The sequence below is a fragment of the Bombus affinis genome, chromosome 8, assembly GCF_024516045.1.
Source record: "Bombus affinis isolate iyBomAffi1 chromosome 8, iyBomAffi1.2, whole genome shotgun sequence".
NCBI classification, from domain to species: Eukaryota; Metazoa; Arthropoda; class Insecta; order Hymenoptera; family Apidae; genus Bombus; species Bombus affinis.
In genome coordinates, this window is record NC_066351.1 from 14,228,702 (window position 1) to 14,250,046 (window position 21,345).

The 21,345-nt window shown below is 42.7% G+C and overlaps 1 protein-coding gene across 5 annotated transcripts in view; it reads left to right on the top strand.

Annotated features, from left to right (window-relative positions):
• Window positions 1-21,345, top strand: part of LOC126919093 (latrophilin Cirl-like) — a 364,340-nt gene that overhangs the window by 324,555 nt on the left and 18,440 nt on the right. For 4 of the 5 annotated variants that reach the window (XM_050727769.1, XM_050727768.1, XM_050727773.1 and 1 more), the window contains 7 exons: window positions 13,798-13,904; window positions 16,756-16,939; window positions 17,330-17,508; window positions 18,321-18,962; window positions 20,270-20,681; window positions 20,829-21,054; window positions 21,155-21,320. In XM_050727769.1, the coding sequence (XP_050583726.1) occupies window positions 13,798-13,904; window positions 16,756-16,939; window positions 17,330-17,508; window positions 18,321-18,962; window positions 20,270-20,681; window positions 20,829-21,054; window positions 21,155-21,320 (1,916 nt within the window). Of the gene's footprint in view, window positions 1-13,347; window positions 13,455-13,797; window positions 13,905-16,755; window positions 16,940-17,329; window positions 17,509-18,320; window positions 18,963-20,269; window positions 20,682-20,828; window positions 21,055-21,154; window positions 21,321-21,345 lie in introns of all 5 variants that reach the window. The other variant, XM_050727771.1, reaches the window with a different exon arrangement.

Consider the following 21,345-nt stretch of genomic DNA (forward strand, 5'->3'; position numbering starts at 1 on the left):
GCGCCGCGCCGTCTCTCGCCGGCTTGGAGTCGGTCTAAGGACCTCCTTTGGCTGACGAGTAATAACTTCCGGATTAACTTTAAGTGGAGAAGTTCCACGGTCTTGCTTCTACCGTGGAGTCATACACGTATACGTCTGTCGCGGTTCTATACGCGTGCATACGACGACTCTCTATCTATGCGTTTCGCAAGACGAGGCAAGAGAGTTTGACGTCAATTTAACTCGTTTCGCGGAATCGATCGAGAAGATCACTAGTTTGCCTGATCGTAATCACCGTTCCTTCCCTTGGTATACGTTCGCCTTTCTCTCTTTTCTCTCGTTCTCTCTCATTCTCTCTCGTTCTCTCTTGACAATCATCTGTAACCTTTTTGCTTCTTTCCTCTTCGTGGATCCATCTAGACTTCGTGGCGACTTTTTCTCCTTTTCTTCTTGCCGTGTCTCAAAAGTGTATTCCGCGAAACCGGGAAAACGTTGTGCAATAGTATATATATTAGTACATATATTAGCCGCTGAATATCGAAAGAATATCGCGAACAGTGTACCAGCGAAGACGGTTTCTCTCGTAGAAAAATATCTGTATCTCGGATATGTATTAGTAGCTCGTTTAATTACCAGATCGGATTGTATATTTTCTCTTGATCATCCGCATCGCATTTTTCCAAATCAGAAAGAAAACTGGACGGCTTTAACGTGGATCGTCCCTTATCGGCACCGTTATCGTCGGCGTCGTCTATGAGAAGCGTCGGATCTCTGGTACATTTCTCGCGAGGACATCTCATTTAGCCAAAAATCGAGAATCAACGGCGCGAATTTTTATCAACTCGCTCGATTCGAGAATCTCGTTCACGAGTAGTCGTAACTTTCGCATAATTCAAACCGCTTTTATTTTCGTTCGTTTGATCTTTGTTATATCCTTTGCAATAACCGATCCCGTTTGTTACGTTTAACCTGCTCTTTCCTTTAACACCAGGGTGTAGTTGAGGCAAGGTGCATCGACTTTCATAAAAATTCACACGCATGTATATACTCTCGCTTGAAACATTTACCGCTAGGTATTCTGGGTCTACCTTCCACAGTGTTTCGCTCCGAAAGATCCTTTGTTAATGCGATCCCTGTGAATAATGAGACTTTGTTTCACTCATTAACGCGTTACCTGGCATTGTGAATGGGAACTACGCAATCTTTGGTGTACGTTTCAGAAATCTCGTACGTTTAGTCGATCGCCAACGATTTCGATTCGAATTTAAATTCTAGCTGAAAGATCGTAGATATCTCGAACATATCCATTCACAAACACTTATATGCCAGTTAATGCGTTTCTTTAACATCCTCTCTTAACATTATTCCTTAGGAAGGCTTTTTTTCTAGAGGTAAGCAAAATGGAGCAAGCGTATCCTAAATCAAGGGACAAGTAGTTCACGGTAATTCTGAGGATGATACATGCCATCCTTCTCTCTGTTCTCTCGCAAGCTACACTCGCCACTTCCTTCTAATGCATCTCTATAGTTATACCGGTGTGGAATTATGAGTGTGTTCTCTGTTTCTCTTTATCTATGCTCGTTAGCTTCTTCCCTGTATCAAGTTTACCCTCAACGATTATACGATTTAGTTTACCTTCACGATTTATTAGTATCTATCGTTTCAACGCCATGATCCATCGCTGTTCGCGATAGACATCGTTAGCCACAAGTATTAGCCACTTACTCGAACAAATTTTAACTATTTATGTAATTATTTGATATTTTAAATGAAGTAACAGATCTATGATAAAATATCTAAAAAGTAAAAGCAGCGGGACAATCGTAATACTTGTGGCCAGCAGCGTATATATCGCACATGTGTTTCAATCGTCAGAAATCCAAATAATTCAGTTCTGTGATCAAAAACTATCATTAGATATTACAATATGATATAGTAAAATAATATTTGATCGTCCTAGTTTCATTTAGACTGTTCTTTTTGTCCATATGAAAGTAATACTTTCTTACTTTTCCTGAAAAACTTTTTCTAGTTTTGAAATACGTGTGCGGTAATCCCCGGCAAAAATCGACCGATCGACGTGTCACGCGTCGACCAAAGAAACTTTTCGCAATCTTGCTTGAACAAAATATCCAAGTTGAAAACTCTTCTCATCGAGAAATCGTCTAATTCACGCGCCATGTTGAGGAACATCGATCGCGGATTAACAGCGATGGGCTACGGACAAAGCCGGAAACCAGCGTCGAAACGACGGATTGACGGTTGTACAGGCCGGTTAGAGACAGATTTATCAAGGGTGCGCTGGGCACGTACGAGATTACGATTTAAGTGAAACTGGGCAGGGGGCGGCTTTGCCGGAACGATTAATGAAATTGAACGGCCGGGTTTCGCTGCGAAACTCAGTCTACGGAATTAATGACGCGCGCCGCGCGTAACCGTGGAAATGTTCATTACACCAGTTGAGAAATGACGCGGCTGGTTTGCTGGATTTTCCACTCTTAATCTGCCACGCTAGAAACCGGTGAGCAATTAGATCGGAAAAGAATGACCAATTTACTGGTCGCGAGCTCCAGCGTGAAAATTAGTTCCGTTTTATGTGTCGCATTAACAGCTCGCCACCAAGAGGCACAGTTTAAAATCAGTGTAATCACCTCTTTCGAAGCTTCGCGATCGATCGATCATTACGATCTTTCTTTTACATTTTGTATTTTATACTGTTACTGGCTTGGTTTTTGTTGCGGTGATTTGTAGAGTAGACATTCGTAACCGATTTGCTAATTGTCTTAGCGCTTCGTCTAATTGGATACTTTGAAGCATTGGTACGTGGTAACGCTTGATGATTAAGGCGCGATAAATTTATCGCAGATAGTATACATAATAAAAGCGCATTAAAATCGGAAACGTTTAAGTGACAGAAACATCTCTATTATTCAAAGTTTTCATTAATCGGATTTTAATCAATTATATATTTCTTTTTATAACTATCTATACTTGAATCTAGGAATAACTTTTGATAAATACGTTCAATATTTTCGAGATACGTAATTTGGTAGCGTTGTCATTCTAATTCTGGCTTTATTCGTCAAATACTTATAATTATATTACAATATTTATAAAATATCGAGAATAAGAATTTTCGAAATTTTCTCCATCAATAACGTACTGTAATCGAAAGTGAAAGTTCCAAAGTTTTTCGTGCGAACCAGCCATACGTTCGAGACAGCTTGACGAGCAGGTATACACGCTATAATACAAAGTGATCATCGAGAAAAGTAGCTGAAAGAACTCGTAGCGAGGCTGTTGCCATCCCAAACCTTCTGGGAACGAATTCTTTCCACCAGGTTGCGCAATCGCGGCGTAATTACATTGCGCTAATAGCCACTCGATGATTCGATTCTCGTCGTTAACTCGGACCGGCCAGGGAACCAGTTCGAAAACTTCAAGATCCTCGAACCTTCTTTTCTATCAACTTGTTTTTTCTTTCTTCTCGTTCATCACGGTATCTCCACAAACGAAAACCAGTCACCGTTACAATTCACAATGTTCCCAACGTTTGATCATTCGACGAAATACAATTCATTGAAAAGTAAAAAAATACAAAAAAAAAAGCTCGTCTCGATAGCTGTTTAAAATATTTTTAACGTAAATAGTTACGATCATCGCGGAATTACAGGCGTTAATATTTAACTAATAAACACGACACGGTGGTCCAGGTTTGACTGAGTGATTAAAAAAAAAAAAAAATAAAAAAATATTTTATATGAAGCGATACTCGGTGTTTGTGTTCTTAATATTTATATTTTCGCGATATTCTCTGTCCAGTCGCGGCTATACACCGACGATAATCGATGACACAACGCGATACGTGTGGAACGCGTGTCGATTCTCGTTACGTTCGGAAATTAAATTCAACGTTTCCTGATTCCCGGGTGCTTGTTAGTTTGCCAGTTAATAACGAGCGATCAACGAGAAGAGAGAAAAGAAATAGACAGAAAAGAAGGGACATACATAAATGAGCATAACGAGAAAGAGAAAAATAGTACAAAGGCGAGGGTAGGTGGAGAAAGGAGATTGTTTCACGCTACACGGGGATATGTTACGGCGTAATCGATCCGACGTAGATACATTAAACAATTTCACGATTCGTCATCGTCCTCGAAGAGGATAATTAACCATGGCAGAAAACGTGAGAAGAACGTAATTTCGTACCGCAATCAGCCGAACTTAATCTTGACCGGGATAACAAACAATTAGGAGAACGTCTACCACGAAATTCTATCTTGTCCTGTCGGATATTTGTCAAAATACACCCATTTCACGATCAAAGAAAGAAACGGGAAAATAAATAGAAAGGAAAGCTTGGTTTCTCTGGTTCCCGGTGCCTTGTTGATAAACAAGTTTCTCTGTTATTGGAGAATAGCTACTAATGAAATGATCACGGTACACGTCGTCTTCGCGATGTGAAAAAGGTTGTTCGTGTTTATCCTTCATTCCTCTGCGGGAATTTTTCTTCGTGACAGGTTCCTTGCGTGTTTTGCTCCTGGCTAATACAACGATCGTACGGAAATCGTAAACATATCCGCAATATTTCGACGAAACACTTTGAACGAAGTCTATTCGCGAACGCGTTTTCTGATACTATTTCTGTACTTTATCGCGATCTCGATAAAATGTTTAGTACTCTTAGTCAAAATTTTATGAAACATTCACTTGGATAATTTCTAAAAATATCTAAGATATCAGGGATGAAATAAATAAATAAAAAAGTGAAGCAATCAACGTAAGTACTTATATACGTGCATCGTTCAATAAAAGGCGACAGTCAAAGAGTAAAATAGCGTTTGGTCGAAACCGAGCATCGTTCGATCGATACGTATTCGAAAAGCTAGCCGTTTCTCGAGGTGATTTTTTCGCGAACAGTACTCTCTCCGATAATTGCATTTGCATAAAATAAGCCGTGTCAATCTCCATCGACCGATCGAAAATTAGAACTTTTCTGACTTTCTTTAATTCGATAAACTTGTATTATTTTGCAAGCCCTTTCCAATCTCGGTCTGTTCCGGCTTGGCATTTAACCTAAACTAATTGCAGTCTCGAGAATTCCGTCGATAATCGTATTATACGAAATTAGTTCTTTCATTCAATCAAAAGACATTAACGCGATCGTAGCCGCTGTCGCGGTCACTCTTCGCCTCTCGATTGTAGCCTCGATCGTTCTTCCTGTTCTTTTGCCTTTCCTTTCTCCTTCCCCTCTCTCCCTTTCTCTGTTTCTCTCTCTCTCTCTCTCTCTTTCTCTCTGTGTTTTTTTGATTCTTTTCTTTTTAATTCCTCTCTTCGCCTGGTTCCAATCTCACCGGCTGTTCGTTAAAAGGCAGCAGCACAATTCTCCGCTCGTCCTACCTTTTCGTCGGATTTTTCAATCGACTGTTCGTCCTTTTTCATTCAAAAAATACACTCGAACATGTTTGTCTGGTCGTCTCTCGAATTTTTTCTCGAGGACGATCGAGAGGCTTACCCTGGTCGGGATTTTCATTAGTCCCTTAAATGGTCGGTCGAAACGTTAATAGACGTTGACTGTAATTGGCGAGCAAAGCGTTCGACCGTCGATAAACTATTAACGCAATGCGGTTGCCAACCGTGGGACCGTCCTGAGAACGCTTTTACGACACTGTCGTTGATCCCAGTTAATAGAATGTGATTTTCTACGCTGCTCGATATAATCGCAGGATTATCCACTTAAATCATTGTGTGAAAGATTGCTTCATTGATGTTTCTTTTCATCCCTGATAATTAATCGATGCTTCGGAACTACATTTAAAAAAGAAGGCTTAGCTCGCCAGCCATTTTATCTACGGTATATAGCTTTATAACCGACTTTATTAAAGAACCAACCGAATCTCTATAATCGTATTCGTTTAATACGAGATCCTCGACAACCATATTGCGTTTATACCAGTTTCGAATGTAACTCGTTCTAAGAATAAGACACCACCGTATCCGCACACGTTCTACGTATCTTCGAGTTCTCTCGACAAAACTCGTTTAATCCTCTGGCAGATTAAGAGGAAGAGACTTGAACAGGGAGGAGGAGAGAGGGGAGAGAGAAAGAGCGAGAGAGTTAGAGAGCTCCCAGTTAGGTACTTAAAAGTATTCCAATCACGAGAACGCGGCGAAAGTCCGAGGAATATTTCTCGTTACCCTCGTGGAACAGGGTTGTAGGGTGGTGCACAGGCGGATACAGGGTGGAAGCGCGGAACGAATAAAGGTAGAAGCAAAAGGAGGGTGAAAACGAGCGGGAAAGCTACGAGGGTAATATTTAAAACATTATACTACGGAAAAAGGAAATGAATTTTTGTAGATACGCAATGTATATATTGCACTTTCCGTGATATCCTTGCTCCATCTTGATACACAAGCGACCAATTGCATGCCACACAGTTTATTATATAATGTACTCTTACAGACGTAGAATTGCTGGATGTTTGTACAGCTCGTTACAGCCACGATCGTACGCACGTACTGTTCGATCATTGTAACGCTTTGCGCTGGCCAGTTAGCGAATTCGTTGCAATGATCCGTTAAGAGTTTCCGTTTCAATCAATGATTCCTTAATTGTGAGTTAAATAATCTATTTATTTTTATTTGGAGAGAACTGTTATTGAAATCAACGATCGTGACGGTAACTAGAGGATTCGCAGAAGGAGATCTTAAATCGTGATATTTTTATCGATCGATCGATACCGACAGTAAGATAGAGCAGAGTCATTAAGAAAAATATTGATATAAAAATTTGCTTATTTGCCTTTCTGGGAAGAATAATTTGTTCTGTAATATCACGCAATCTTACGAATCATGATACACTTTAAGAACTCTTTTTGCGACGCTACTATTCCAGGTTTAATTCGTAATGGAAAGGAAAAATAAACATATACATACTTATACATAAAAGAACGCCACGTGTGCTACCATGGATCTTTTTCCCTTTACTCTTGTCACCGTCCGGAATGCTACGAAGAGATGCTCCTGTGTTGTGTTCTCTTGTTTCTCCACTCTGACACGATCGCCGCACACACGTCCTTGTGGTGTCTGCGAGGGAAATTATCCTGGGGAAAATTCTTTCTGGACCAGAGGCTTTTTCGTCGACATTCGTCACACCCTTTCGTCTCACGGCAATCACAATCTGAATCAATTTCCTCTAGTGATTCTGCACTAAATCTTTTCGCTGTCCATTCATTATACTGTTTCGTGCAAATTGCTCGCGAACTACGCGCAATATATTTCCAAAAGATTGATGAGAAAGTGGAGTCAGAAAAATTTGATAAAAAATTCGGTTTTGAAATGTGTCATTTGTTTAAGAGCACGGGCTATCGTTTAGCACGGTGAACGTACAGAATGCACGTTTACAAATCCCGTGTTACGCTAAAAATAAGCATCGAAGGATGAAATTAGTCGGCGGCTTGTCCAGCCATGGGTGAACGTATCCGTGGCATCCTGCTCGCAAAACGAGCGGATCGAAACAGCTTCGTGACGAAGTGCAATATTCCGTAGACAACGTAAGATCGATTAATTACTTGTTCTGACTAAAACAAATTGCAGATCGTTTTTTTCATTTTCCAATCTTCGCGCAACTAGTAGTATACGGTATTTTAATTACATTCCGATACTCGCTTACTTGTTATCCTACCAAAAAACAAACATAGTATAACCAATTACTACGTCAATCGAAACAATATCTGGCATTAATCAATGCATAATTAACAATATTGCAATTACATCGAATTAAAAAAAACGTTTAACATCACTCCCTCCGCTGAAAAAGTAATTCATACGAGATGAATCGTCTCATCCTACTAATATCATCGATGGGTAATCAATAAAAATTTTTCAAGACACTACATCAATTACCATTTAAAAGCGTTTTATTAACCTCCCAAGAGGATCTCTCTTTCGCTCGTCATCGCGCGTGACGCGGTAATGATCGTTTACAAACGGATGATCGAGTTTCTCAAAGCGACCAATTTTCGACGCGCGCTCCCTCGTTCCTCGGTCCGGTTCTTTTTTGCCACGATTGTTCGTTTTGCTCGCGTTCAGCATCGCGCGAACCATGCGCGCAACGACCGTATCTCCGTGTCTCTCGCAAAACGTCAAAGGAAAACGATCTCGTTTCTCGACGCGTGATTTTCGGTAGCTCGTGCGTCTCCACCCCCTTCGAAGATTCGCGAACAATCGACGGTACTCGGCTTCTCTTGCACAAAGAAATTCCTTCGTCGATTAAAAAGTCACACGAGCTTCGGATACGAGCCGAAACGGGAACCGCCTCGTGTTCTCTCGTCTCTGTTCCACGAACATCCGCTGCCGCCGCCGCATGTGTATACTGTTGGTTCGATTTGTGTGTTGTTCGCGCGTTTCTCTCCCCTGCCGGTACGTTTCCGAACGACGAAACCGTAGGCGTGACTCGACTCGCGTTACGACCTCGCGATTCCACGCAGATACGGCCACGCGAATCAGCCCCGAAACGATTTTTCATAATCTTCCTCGGGGCTTGGTTAATTGATTTTTCGCCGATACACGCCACACTCGAAGCAACGGGATGAGAGAAGGCCAATCGTTCTTCGACGTTCGATTAATTTCGCGCGGGAGCGCCATCACCGTCATTCGATCAATCGCGTAGCACGTTTCTGCTTCCCTCGTACCGATCCGCCGACGTTTCCGCCCATTTCGACCGCGTTTCCGGTTAAAACTGAATCTGTGTAGCCGCGCCACCGTCACGAACCTCATTTCGCCTGGTCATTTTCCACGCGAATGGCACTTTCGTGTCATCTAATCGACCAAAAAACTTGACCATCGATCGTTTACGTAAATCGTTTAGATATTTTCGATAAATGCATTGCATTTTTCACGCGTGTCGGTTGTAATTCTTCTTTTTCGTTTTCAACCTTATTTACTCGAAACGTTTTAGAAACTTCGTTTTATGATTGATACAATTCGATTATCGCTTGAAAGATCAATCGCATGAAAGTATAACAAGATTTTAATTCGAGTACAAGTGCAAAGGATAAAAAATAAGAAAACAGGAATTGCGGACGTCCCGTGAAATTAATTGAATAATCGATAAATAACAGGGAAATGTATTGATAGAAGAATTCCTAGATAAAAATATCTAGTTTTTTTAATAAAAAAAAAAACAAGTTTGTACAAAAGTTCCACTCGCGAAACGTAGGTTAAAGCGACGAGGTGTCGCGTGACAGTCGAGCGTCGTAGCCGTTCCCTTTGGCGTTATTAAACGCCAGGTGCATAAATAAGGATATCGTAAATCATCGGGCAGAATTTTAGATAGGAGAAAAACGCCGGGTTCGAGCTATCATTTGAATAAACTTTTGCGGAAGACTTTAGGTCCGAGTTTTATTTAGCAGTTAGATCGAATCGGCGTTTTTTAATGGCCGTCTCTCCCAGCAGGAGGGGAAGGCAATTTTTTAATCGTTTCCTTTCTTTAATATATTAAAACATGAATTTTATTAGAATCGGATTTTCCTTTGTTTTTGACATCTGTTGTATAATTTACGCGTTGTTACATTTACAGGCGACGTTTCGGTGGTCGCTCGAAATAGCCGTAAATTATTCGAACTAACCTGAGGCACGCGGATATGTATAACGATAACGATAAATTTTGCATATCGCGGAATGTAAATACGTCTGTGTTTGAAGGTGTTAAATCGCGAAGATGAACGACGGGGCTATATGATTCGTGTCTAAGCATGCACGGTAAAACCACTCGACGTAACGATAGACAAGTTTCATTAAGGATTCCTAGCGTTTTTCTCGTTGGCTAAATTACACATTTCAAAATGTCTGACGCTCGATCGTACTAAATTACTTTAAGTGGATCGTTCAATCCACTTTCAGATTCGTTTCATTTTCTTCTACTCTGTTGTAAAATACCATTCGAATACTATTTACCACAATCCAATAAGCGCACATAGATTACTTTTTTGGGTCATACTTTCCTGTAAATACCTATGGGCAACTATCTATTATACTCCTCTTCGCTGATCTATCGGAATATCATTTATAATATCGACATGCAAACGCGTTGTGAAACCGAAGAAAAAAAAAGTGTTCATCGAAATTGAAATTTTAATGCAGTACCAGAAACGAGGTGAGAGCTCTCTTTGTAACGCGTAAAACGGTCATTAAACCGATGCGGAGTCGATCAAAAGTTCCATGCATAGATTATACGCGTATCTTCGTAATGTGGGGAGGGGGAAGCAATTGGACAGGAAGCGGTCGCAAAATAAAAGAGAAGAAAAATGGTTGGTCGGTTGGGAACGTCGCGCCGAGGCGGCGGACTTTTCGCGGTTGAAACTCCTTTCTCGTGCGCCGAAACGTCGCGTCGGCTCGGCGAAAAAATAACAGTGGTTGGCCCAGATAAATAACGGGGCGAACCGTGAACGGGTCGAAACGTATTAAATCCGGGGTCAGCCCAGGCGTGTCGGAAGGCTCGTCTGAATCGTCGTGAAATCGATGATTAAAGCACGACCACCAGGCAGAAAGGAATCGCGCGATACGACGGGCAAACGCGACCGGCATGTCGACTCAGATGGAAACGAACGATGAAAGCGAGAAGGGGCTGTAAGAGGGGTCGAAGGAAACCGAAGGCCTTAATAACGAGCGGCGCAACATCCGCGAAATGGCGATTTTTCGTGTTCACTCGTAGTTTATTCGTCTGAAATTACGTTTACCCTCGCCAGTGGTTCTATTTGGCGGCGCGCGTGCAAGGAGGACGATCCCCGACGAAAAGGGGAGCGACGTCATCGCGACACGAACCAACATCGTCGAGAGAAAATACGCGTTTATTTACTGCGTTTAAAATATAATTTTAGATCTTCGTATAATTATTTTTCTTCGCTCTTGCTTTCCATCAGCTACGTTTAATGAATTCAAAGAAGCGTGACCTTTTACGGAGCACAAGTTAAGTGGAAGAGGCACGTGCGAGAAGTGAGAATCAAGAATCAAACCGGATTTGTCGATAACAGGAACGTTTCGGTCCCGTTTTCTTCTCCCATAACATAGTAATCTACTAGCGGGGCCAATTACACGAAGTAACCAGAAGTTCCCGGTAGCCTGTCGATACACGCCACTCGAATCACGACAAATTGACGTGGCCGGAACCCGTGGCAAAGTCAACAGGAATCCCGCCCTTTCGGTTGGCGATCGATTGTCGTCGTGTCAGCGGCGCGAATTAATCCTTCCCGCCCGAAGGAACGTTTCTCTTTTACCTTCCTTCCTTCCTGTTGTTCGTTCGTCGTGTTCACGCCCCCGGAAAATCCGTGTTTCAACCTCGATGAAGGGAGAGAAAAAATTGTTTCGAGACGATGGAGAACAGGGGTTTTCGGATGAAATTTCGGGCGAAAAGCAGAGGCCGGTTAATCCTCTGAAATAGTAGCTGCCACGAGGACCGATAACAGGTCGTGTGTGGGCTTTTCACCTGCACACCGCTCCGCCTGGCCAACAATGGGCCGTGCACTCGCTTTAATGGCTCGCCCCCGATCGAGATTAAACCGTGCACACTTTACCGATTCTAAGGCGGGAGTCCCGCGTGCGTGTATTATGCAGAAAGTAAGCGGCGTGGCCGGATCGAAGCGACGAGTTTACCGGGATCGACGAAGCAACGAGAGGTGTTTTGTTTGATCGTGGTGAATGTGGGAAATTGGCTACGTTCGCGTTCATTCTAAAATATAGTATATCGTGGAATCTCGCTAGGAAGATGGGAAATAGTTATTTATACAGCGTACAGTGGTACCTAATATCCAGTGCTCGAGATGGAGTCGATACGTTATGAAATATGGCATATTTATCTTTCAAAAGAATTAAAATTACCTCGGAATAAATATTCTATCGACGCAGCGATCGAGGAATTCGAGGATATCTTTGAACAATTTTGTCACGAATATTTCACATAATATGATATAAAAGAAGGAACAAGACGGGCGTGTAAAACTGTATGAAACGTTAATTAATAGGCGCATCGATGCTGATCATTAAGTCGCGCGCACTTCCACGTCATCGATCGGTTCGTTACGAGCATTTTCTCTCTTTCCGTTTCTTCGCGTCAACGGGATTTTTCTAATAACATCGGAAAGCGGCACCGGCTACTTTCTTACTTCGTCCGAAGTGGCGAAAGGTATAAGAAAGAAGAAAGGTCGCGTTTAATTCATCGATTTATTTTTAATGGAACGATTTTGTTTTAAGAGGCGAAAGCTGCTTTCGTTGGTAAGACGATTATAGTTCGCTTTAAATCAAACGACCAGCGATCCATGCGAACAATGACGAAACGTCGCGTCGTCGGGATTAGAATCGGCCGAAAACATCTTTGAAGTGACTGAAGATTTGGAAATAAGTAGAAAACTCCGATGCCGTCGGAGACACGCGGCTTCCCACGCGTCATCGTCGAACACGATTTTTCGTTCCATTGTGCTTTGTAAGAGGGCAAAGCTTTAAAAGTTCCTCGCGAATACGGCAATAAGGTACTCTTTAACGAAGGAGGCTCTTGCAAAGTATTGCTCGGAAGAAGGGGCAATTGTAATGTAGGATTCCTCTCGAAAGTTTACTATTTCGTAGCACCGATACTTTCGCGTTCGTTCGACGAGTGTACTCAAGAATGAAGTGCAACGTTTAAAAGAAGAGCCAAATTTTTCGTTTGGTGTTTTCGGTTTAATCGGTAATCGTATACGATTTTAAGTAAAAATATGGAAATCGCGAATGAAAACTATGGATTAAAAGAGAGAAGAATATTTTATTTAAGGAGATTTTTAAACGCGCTTGAGTTTAGAATTCAGGTTTTCTGCATGATACTCGTATCACTGTACATACACACCGTTGTACTATTAACACGAAACGATCGGCGCACGATGTTGCGAATACGAGTTCATCTGTCCTACCACGAACGTATACTGCGCTTTTACAACTACTGCAAATCTCTATTTCTACTAACTCATTGTTCTGTTGTTATTTGCTAACACGTGTACCTCGTGAATATCGAACATCTGTTGTTACTAACATTCCTTCCGGAACGCAGTCGCGACCCGTTTGAAAATAACATATTACAAAATCTAATATCACGTTCGAATGGAACATCGAAACGCTTAAAAATGTTCTCTATTTTCGATTGTAAATACCTTGCAAAGTTTCATAGTTGGGGCTGTGAGTCAAAGAATCATTGAAACTCCAAGTTAGAGGATACTTCCAAGATCGCCACGGTTCACACTTCATCGACGCCATTGATTCTCGTTAATCAAATCCATTTCATCGAATGTTCGTGACTTATCATTGTCCCCTGGGGTGACTTTTCTGCTCACGTGACGATTACAGGTGCAATTATCGTAATTCCTGTTCGGTGGACGTACGCAGCGAGATTTTCGAGGAGGACCCGTGTCCCGGAACCGGGAAGTACATCGAGGCCCAGTACTATTGCCTAGGTTGGTGCACACTTTTCTTTTCGACCGACGAACCTTCCTTCGTCGAGTTACACACAAGCGCTCAGGATCACGATTTTTCCAAGATAAACGTAATTAAAAGGACAAATATTAAAATCAAAAAATGTCAAAACTCGCGTGAAATACCTTGGAGAAAAGCGTGAATCTTCGAAATGCGAAAAAGCAACGAAAGACACAAACTTTGTCGAAAAAGTCTCTCCCTCGAAAAAGTGAATATCCCTCTTCGAGCATCCATAACGGTAAGAGAGAAGGGACAGGATCCATGGTTCAGTACACTTTGGTAAGGGTGTACGTTTGTCATGTTAACCGACCAATCGCAACTCAGGTGCAACGACCAGCAGAACTGCAGCATTGTTGCATCGACGCTGCAATTCGGCGATCCCTGTCCCAACACGCACAAGTACCTCGAGGCGCATTATCGTTGCCTGTCCGGTAAGTAAGACTCCACCATTTTTGTACGCGCCCTTCCCTTCGTAATATCTCTGTACCCTGTATCGTTTATTCTACGAACGGTCTTCCGTAGATACCGGCAAACGATCGCATAGGCGCCGACTTCGCGATCATTTTCAGCATATTGCTTTCCAAGATCATATAGAAGAAACCTTTGCGATTATTAGAATATTACTTAAATTACATTAATCGAATTGTACTCTTCTTGTACTCGGTCGTTAAAGAGATCCTATTTCGATTTTTATTTAAGGATTAATATAATACGTTATCGTTATTAATTCATAGTGCTTTTTTTTTTAATTATAATCAACCAATTACACGTTCAACATGTATTACGAAATAATTTAGAAAACTATTTATAATGCGTATACCGAAGGAGTTTCTGATTTTTAAATTCGTTTTCTGAAGCCAGCTGATCTTTCGATAACAAGTATAATCGTCAAGTTTTTTCCCCGATATCGATATCGATGATTATTAGGCAAAAAATTCAGGAGCCGATTTTTTATCTACGCGATTCTCGAGAACGATGGTACGCATCTCGAGATTCTCATGTTCTAGAGCTCGATATTCGCTTTTTTTATCAGGCCGTTTATATACATAGCGTACGGGTAAAAAGCTGTTCAACTGACCGCGAGAATCGATTAGAATTTCCCGAAGCCGGCGCTTATGATTCACGTTGCCCACGTAACTGCGAGCCCGTGTCCCGATAAAGATCTTCCAGCGGCTTGCATCGGCTATGCACTCTCCAGACAGACGAAGTATAAAGCGAAGAAAAGAAAAGATCGCAAAGAGAGGAAAGAGAGAGAAGAAGAGAGGTGGAAGGGTTCGCGAAGACGTGATCTTTGCGATCGAGAAATCGATCGTAGGGATCGGTAACGCAGAGGAACACACGGCTGCACGTCCAACTTTTCTGACGTGTTTCGTATCGTAATGAAACTCTTCTACGACCCAATAAGAGCAAACAGCAGAGAGATCAAGAGAAGCAGGGAAGATTACTGCAAGCGTCGATCGTTACGCTCGATGATACTGCGATTCGACTGTGACGAAACGACGTTTCGACGTGTTACAGTAAATCCGCATCAGTACTTTCTATTAATTTGCCTCTGATCAATTATTAATACTCGTATCAATTTTACTGCTAGCTATTTACATATTATGTACATTGACATAAGTAGCGTACGTTATTGTAATCATAACCAATAGGAGTAGTCTAACATTTTCGATCCATAAACGCGTGAAAATATATATACAGAACCAAATATCGAGATTTTTTAAAATTTTCAAAAGGAAATCATCTCTATTGACTCTCTATACGCATGCGCTCTATAAAATGATAATCTGAGTGTATCGTTGCTAATATTTGAAGACTTTACGACGTTCAAACAGACTCTAACTAGCAGCGAACGAATGAAGTTGACTTTCCTGACCTTTCAGCGTTAACACCCACCGGTTACGACCTACCAAAACCACCAAGCAACGCAATCACTTATTGGACCATAAAGTGTCAACCCTCTGCTCTCTCTATGGCTCTCTCTGTTCGCCTTTTACAGCTTCCAAACATATCCTCTTCGTCTGATCGATATCCAGGAGGCTCGATAGATCGGTCTAACCGACGTGTATATTCAAGAGGGAGTAAGGGATCTGTTGGTAGCCCCGATACCACGAGAAAGCCTCTCTGTTTCTCTCTCGTTCGTCCCTCTGTATGCATACGGGTGTCCTTCTCTTGCATAGCCGACTATCGTAACGGACATCGGCGACGTCCGGTATTTTACCTTATCGCCAACCCCTTCGGCCAATAAAGATGACCCCTATAGAGATAGTACCGCGAAATACGCGGACCATCCCGTTCAGGGATTAACTGCCGTCGCCATCTTGGGTTAAAGATCGTTTTCTCCTCTTAGGCCAGATATAGTCGCGATATCAGCCTCGAAGGTAGGCTAATCCTGCCGCTCGCTTCGACTCGCTTCGCCGAATGGCCAAGACCTTTCGTTTTCGGGAATATTTCTGTCGCGATCGATACAACATCACGATTGTTCGACCGATGCATTGAACCATCCAGACCAAAGGATGTCTCTTTGTAATGGAACGTGTACGTATATATATTCGAGATACGGGAATCCTGGAATGAGCTTGAACGGTCATAGAGGATACTATTGTCGGTTCTTGAGAGCATCGATCGTTTGTCCTTTCTAAGCATCGTTATCGAATCGATGTTTTGTCATATCGATTACGAAACAGAGAGATAGATAACACGGTGAGTTAGTTTCCATCGAAAGTCGCTTGTTCCAAATAGCTTCGGTAATAAGTTTCAAGAAAATGTTAAAACTTCATTGTAATCATCCATCGCGATAGTTATCGCGACGATTAATTTCTCGTCGGACCCCGAACACTCGAAAATAAAAAGGCGAGCTTGAATCGAAGAGATTAAAGAGGTTTTCACCGTGACGTGGCAATTCCACGAGAAACAAAGTGCGATCGTTAGTTTCTGGCCGTAAGAGAGAGGAAACGTTCCGATGAGAATCGGCGAGAGATTGATCCCTACCCCCTAGCCTGCAACGAGGTTTAAAATATCCCCGTCGTTTGAGCTCAGTCGAAAAGCTCGTTTACCCGGCTCTGCCTTCGAGCTCCTCGAATCACTTTCCTTCTTAATTATACTCGGCGTTCGAATCCGATAAGCTCGTAGACGAGCTCTTAGCATCCTCGAGAGTAACCCTCCCTGAAAGTTGGCGTCTCTTCTTTCCGCGTGTTCGTCATCAGCCCGTGTTTCGTTTTGCCACCCGTGTGCTTCTCCCATTTTCCACGAATTAAAACGAGACCGACGAAACACTTGCAGCGGCAACAACCACCACAACGTCCCGTCCGAGTCCTCCGTGGATCATGGCTTCTCAGCCAAGCGTTTGGAGCACGGCTAAGCCGACTGTCAGGCCTCCCTCGAGGATTACGACACCCCAGGCTCAACAACCGCCGCAGCCGCCAGCACCGTCCACCCCGACGCTCCCAATAACCACCACGCCAAGGTCAGTATACTTTTGTTTAGTTTAAAATTCGTTTAGTTTGAATTATCGAGCTTGGATTCAACGATTTGTTATCGAACCATAATTTGTCGTTATAGATTTCGTTTAATAGTAATTTTTAATAGCTGAGCTAACGATATATTTCGAAATGGATCGTGAAATAATAAAGATTTTCTTTAACGTTCAATGACCACGTAACTTTGTTACGATTCGAGGGATATTCTTTCGGTGTCAGCTAGAAAAATAAAGTTATCGAAACGTTCCATTAAAAGCAGAATTTTATTACGTTTCCTCGACGGGGAAATATTTTCGTTACGTCGTTAGTTGGACGAGAGCCGATAAGTTGGACTGCACGAGCGTCGTTGAAAGTGACAAACCCTTTTCATTTTGTAGTCCCACGTCGACGAGGTCACCGGTCGATACGGAGGTCCTCGAAGTGGACCAAGACTTAATATCTCCTGCAAACGTTCCGTCTGCGAATGTACCAGCGGTGCCTCCGATTGTTCCTGAAACCACTCAGGCCACAACCACGTCGACCTTTGCTCCTTGGAGAACGAGTCGAAGGACCACTGGTAAGTTCTCGAGTGTTTGAGCGGTCTTCATAAACGAGAGGAGAGCGTTGATGGCGTTTTGATAAAGAAAGCACGGAATGTATCGTTTATTTTATCATCGAGATCGAGAGACGGTACTCGAGAACATCAACTTCGAACAGAAAGCTACTTAAAGAGCTTTCTCGTTCGATCGTTCGATCACTACGCACTGAAACCTAGAAAGGGTGAAATCGATGAATTATTAATGTAATTAAATATTGCACTCTAATTACACTCTGAAACAAGACTTATCGAGTGGATGATTTGAAGCATCATCGACCGATTATAGTCGACACGTTGGCTCGAGGGCTTGTCAGCTGTCAATTACAGCCAACGATCGTGCCGAAAGGGTTAACGCACAAAAGGCAGCTGTCAGAAACTTGGGAGTTCCAAGAATGGATAGACCGTCCAAGTAACTTTATAAAGATATCCGAAACTGAAACGATCTCTAATTACCAAAATTCTATCGCCTGTTTTGTTTTTTTCCTTTTCTTTTGCGGCAAATGTACAACTGCGTATTAAACTAACAAGGAAATACGACTGTCAGTGTATAAATCGTATCAGCTAACCAACGTTCGATTTCGATGTAACTCGGCAACTCGTAACAATCACTGCAAAAGATTAAGACACCCTTGGGTATCCAAAATTCCATTTCACAGACCCGATACGATGTTGCGCGCGAGCTAAGCTCCGGTCCGCCGGGGACCTGACACTAGAATCACATTAAAGCCACGCCATTAACTAAAGCCAAGTAACAGGCCAACTAACGCTCGTAACTAACTCAAATATTCCAGTGCCGAGCACGCTGTACCCAGAGTCCAGCTCGAATGGCCAATGGTACGACTACGGTAGACAAGTGTGTCCCCCGGTGATAGCCAGGAACCTGTCGTGGAACACGACCAGAGCTGGCGACGTAGCTGTTCAGAGTTGTCCAGGCGGTGCTAACGGTTTGGCGCGTTGGAGATGCCTGGCCAGAGCAGACACGGCCTTCTGGCATCGAGACAGTCCGGATCTGAGCGAGTGTCGCTCCGTTTGGCTCACCACGCTAGAGAACAGGGTAACAGAAGGCGATGTGATCCTCGGAATCAGTCGAGAATTATCGCAAGTGACGAACAACAGCAGAGGTCTCTATGGTGGTGACATGATGATCACGACTAAGATCATCAAGAATATGGCGGAGAAGATGGCACAAGATATAAGGACGTACCAAGACGCGAATCAGAGGGAGGTCAGCGTGACCGAGCTGCTGCAAGGTGTTGTGAGGACGGGCAGCAATCTGCTTGACAAGGCGCAAATGGCGTCTTGGAAGGATCTCAGCCATCAGGAGCAGATGAGAGTCGCGACCTCTTTATTGATCGGACTCGAGGAGAATGCGTTTTTGTTGGCCGACACGCTGATGCACGAGAAAACGATCACTCATGAGGGGAGGAACATACGTGAGTATTGTTACATATATCTTTACTTGTTGAATTAGAGCGGCAAATTGAACTTTCCGTAATTCGTTTGAAAGCAGTGTAATTGGAAATTTAAATTAGCGACGCGTAATCTTGAATTAGTTGGAGTTATATCATAGACAAGGGTACGTCTATAGGAAAAATTAGCCACGAACTAATTTAGATGGTGTGATAAGACCTGAGAGAAAGGACGACGGGCCGTGATGAGTAAAAAGGAGTGGCAGACGGTATAACGAATTAACGTTGAGTCGTCTAGCACAATGGACATGCAAGTATCGTAGGTCCGACTTTAGCATCGGGTCGCATAAATCTAGATCCCTTATCTGTGGAATGCGACGGTGGTAATATCCGGCGTAGATAAAACAAAGATTCAAACCCATCGTAATTCTCTGGTACCTAGCTGGATAATGTTGTAACCCGAGCTTTACCTCTCTCCCTAACCGGCATTAACACAACAAAACCACCGAGAAAATTACGAGCAATTTGATTTACTTCCTGAAAGTAACGTAGCGCGCGGTCGTGATTGAGGCTGCTGGAAGCAACTTTCTGCGTCGCGGTCGAACGAAGTAGCACCAACATTAGATCCGCACGTGATAAATAGCATAACAGTAAAGGGTAAAAAGAAGACAAGTTTGATGAGCGACAGCCGGCCGGATGCCATGTAACATAATATTCGCCCGTCTGACCGTGTTCTTTCTTTCGTACTAACAGAAAACTAGCTACCACTATCGACGGGCCTAGTCCTCTCGAATTTTTCTTGTCAGCCGAAGACGTCACTTTTATGACTGATCGAATGGAATATACGATGAGCGAAACACCATGACAACAAGGAAAAAATAACGGACAGAAAGATATGCGCGTTTAGTTTTATTGTTCGTTCGAGAAGATGAATCGAGTAGCGGAACTTTATGGTCGCGAGATTGACGAACGTTGCGGAGTTCGGTTAACGCCGCGCCGTCCTGTTCAGGACGAAATACCTTCCCAAGGATATAAATTTTATCTCGATGCGCCACGTGGGCATGTTTCTACGGAATATGTATTACGTTCGAAAGTTCGAGAGTAAAGGCCAAGGTTATAACAAAATTATTGGTACCGAGAATAACCCGAGTTCCCGGTTATAAAACGCCAATTGAAATAAAAGAATTCAACACGTTGTGTATTGGATTTCAAATATATCTTCGATTCTTTCCAATTGCATAAAACATCTTATCCAACTCAAACTAGTTTACACCATATAAAAGTATCATGATATCCTTCGATCTTTACGATTCACATATCTCTTTAAATAGTAATGGAAGTACGCGTTCTGGATGCCCGGAATATCGGCGATGATCTAGAAGTGTTCCCGACGGAGGCAGCTCAACAGAGATGGGCAGCTTCGAACGATCGTGTCGAGTTAACCAGAGGAGCTTTGCTGGAGAACAGCGAGGGTGGCATTGTCCGTTTGGTCTTCATGGCCTTTGACAGGCTCGAGGAGATCTTACAGCCGCAAGCTGAGGTATCATCGTTAGTCATGAACGACGACCCTCAGCCATTGCCGAAAAGGAACACGACCAGGCTTCTAAATAGTAAAGTGATCTCCGCGTCTTTGGGCAAAGGAAGGCACATACAGCTCAGCGAGCCTGTCAGAGTCTATTTCAAGCATCTGTCCATTGAGAACGTCACCAATCCGACTTGTGTGTTCTGGGATTACATCTTAAGGTGAGTGTTCATCTTCTAATTACATCTCTTTCGCTAATTCGTAGTGTTGTTTATTTGGAAAATATTTAGATACGTGATACAATTTTGTTCTTTGAAATTGACACAGGGATAATTGTTATTCTTATACACTTTTAATTCCCATTTCAGTGCTTGGTCAGAGGAGGGTTGTGAAATACGAAAAACCAACGAAACTCACACAGTATGCGAGTGCAACCATCTTACAAATTTCGCCGTTCTAATGGACGTGCACGCCGTCAGATTGGATATTGCTCACCAAGTCGCGTTGCAGATCATCACCTATATCGGCTGTATCATTTCCGTGGTTTGCCTGGTTCTGGCAATTTTAACCTTCCAATTATTTCGCGGACTAAAGGTAATTATTCCCTGCCGAATCTTACATTGATCGCGAAGCACGAAAGCTTTGGCTGCATCGATCGAACATCTACCAAGCGTTTCTTGTCATTTTGTTACAGTCGGATAGAACAACCATCCACAAGAATCTGTGCGTGTGCTTGCTGATCGCGGAAATTTTATTCGTTTGCGGAATCGGACAAACGAATCAGAGAATTATCTGCGGTATCGTCGCTGGATTGTTGCACTTCTTTTTTCTTTGTGCATTCGCCTGGATGTTCCTCGAAGGTATCTCTCGAATAGAATATCCGCA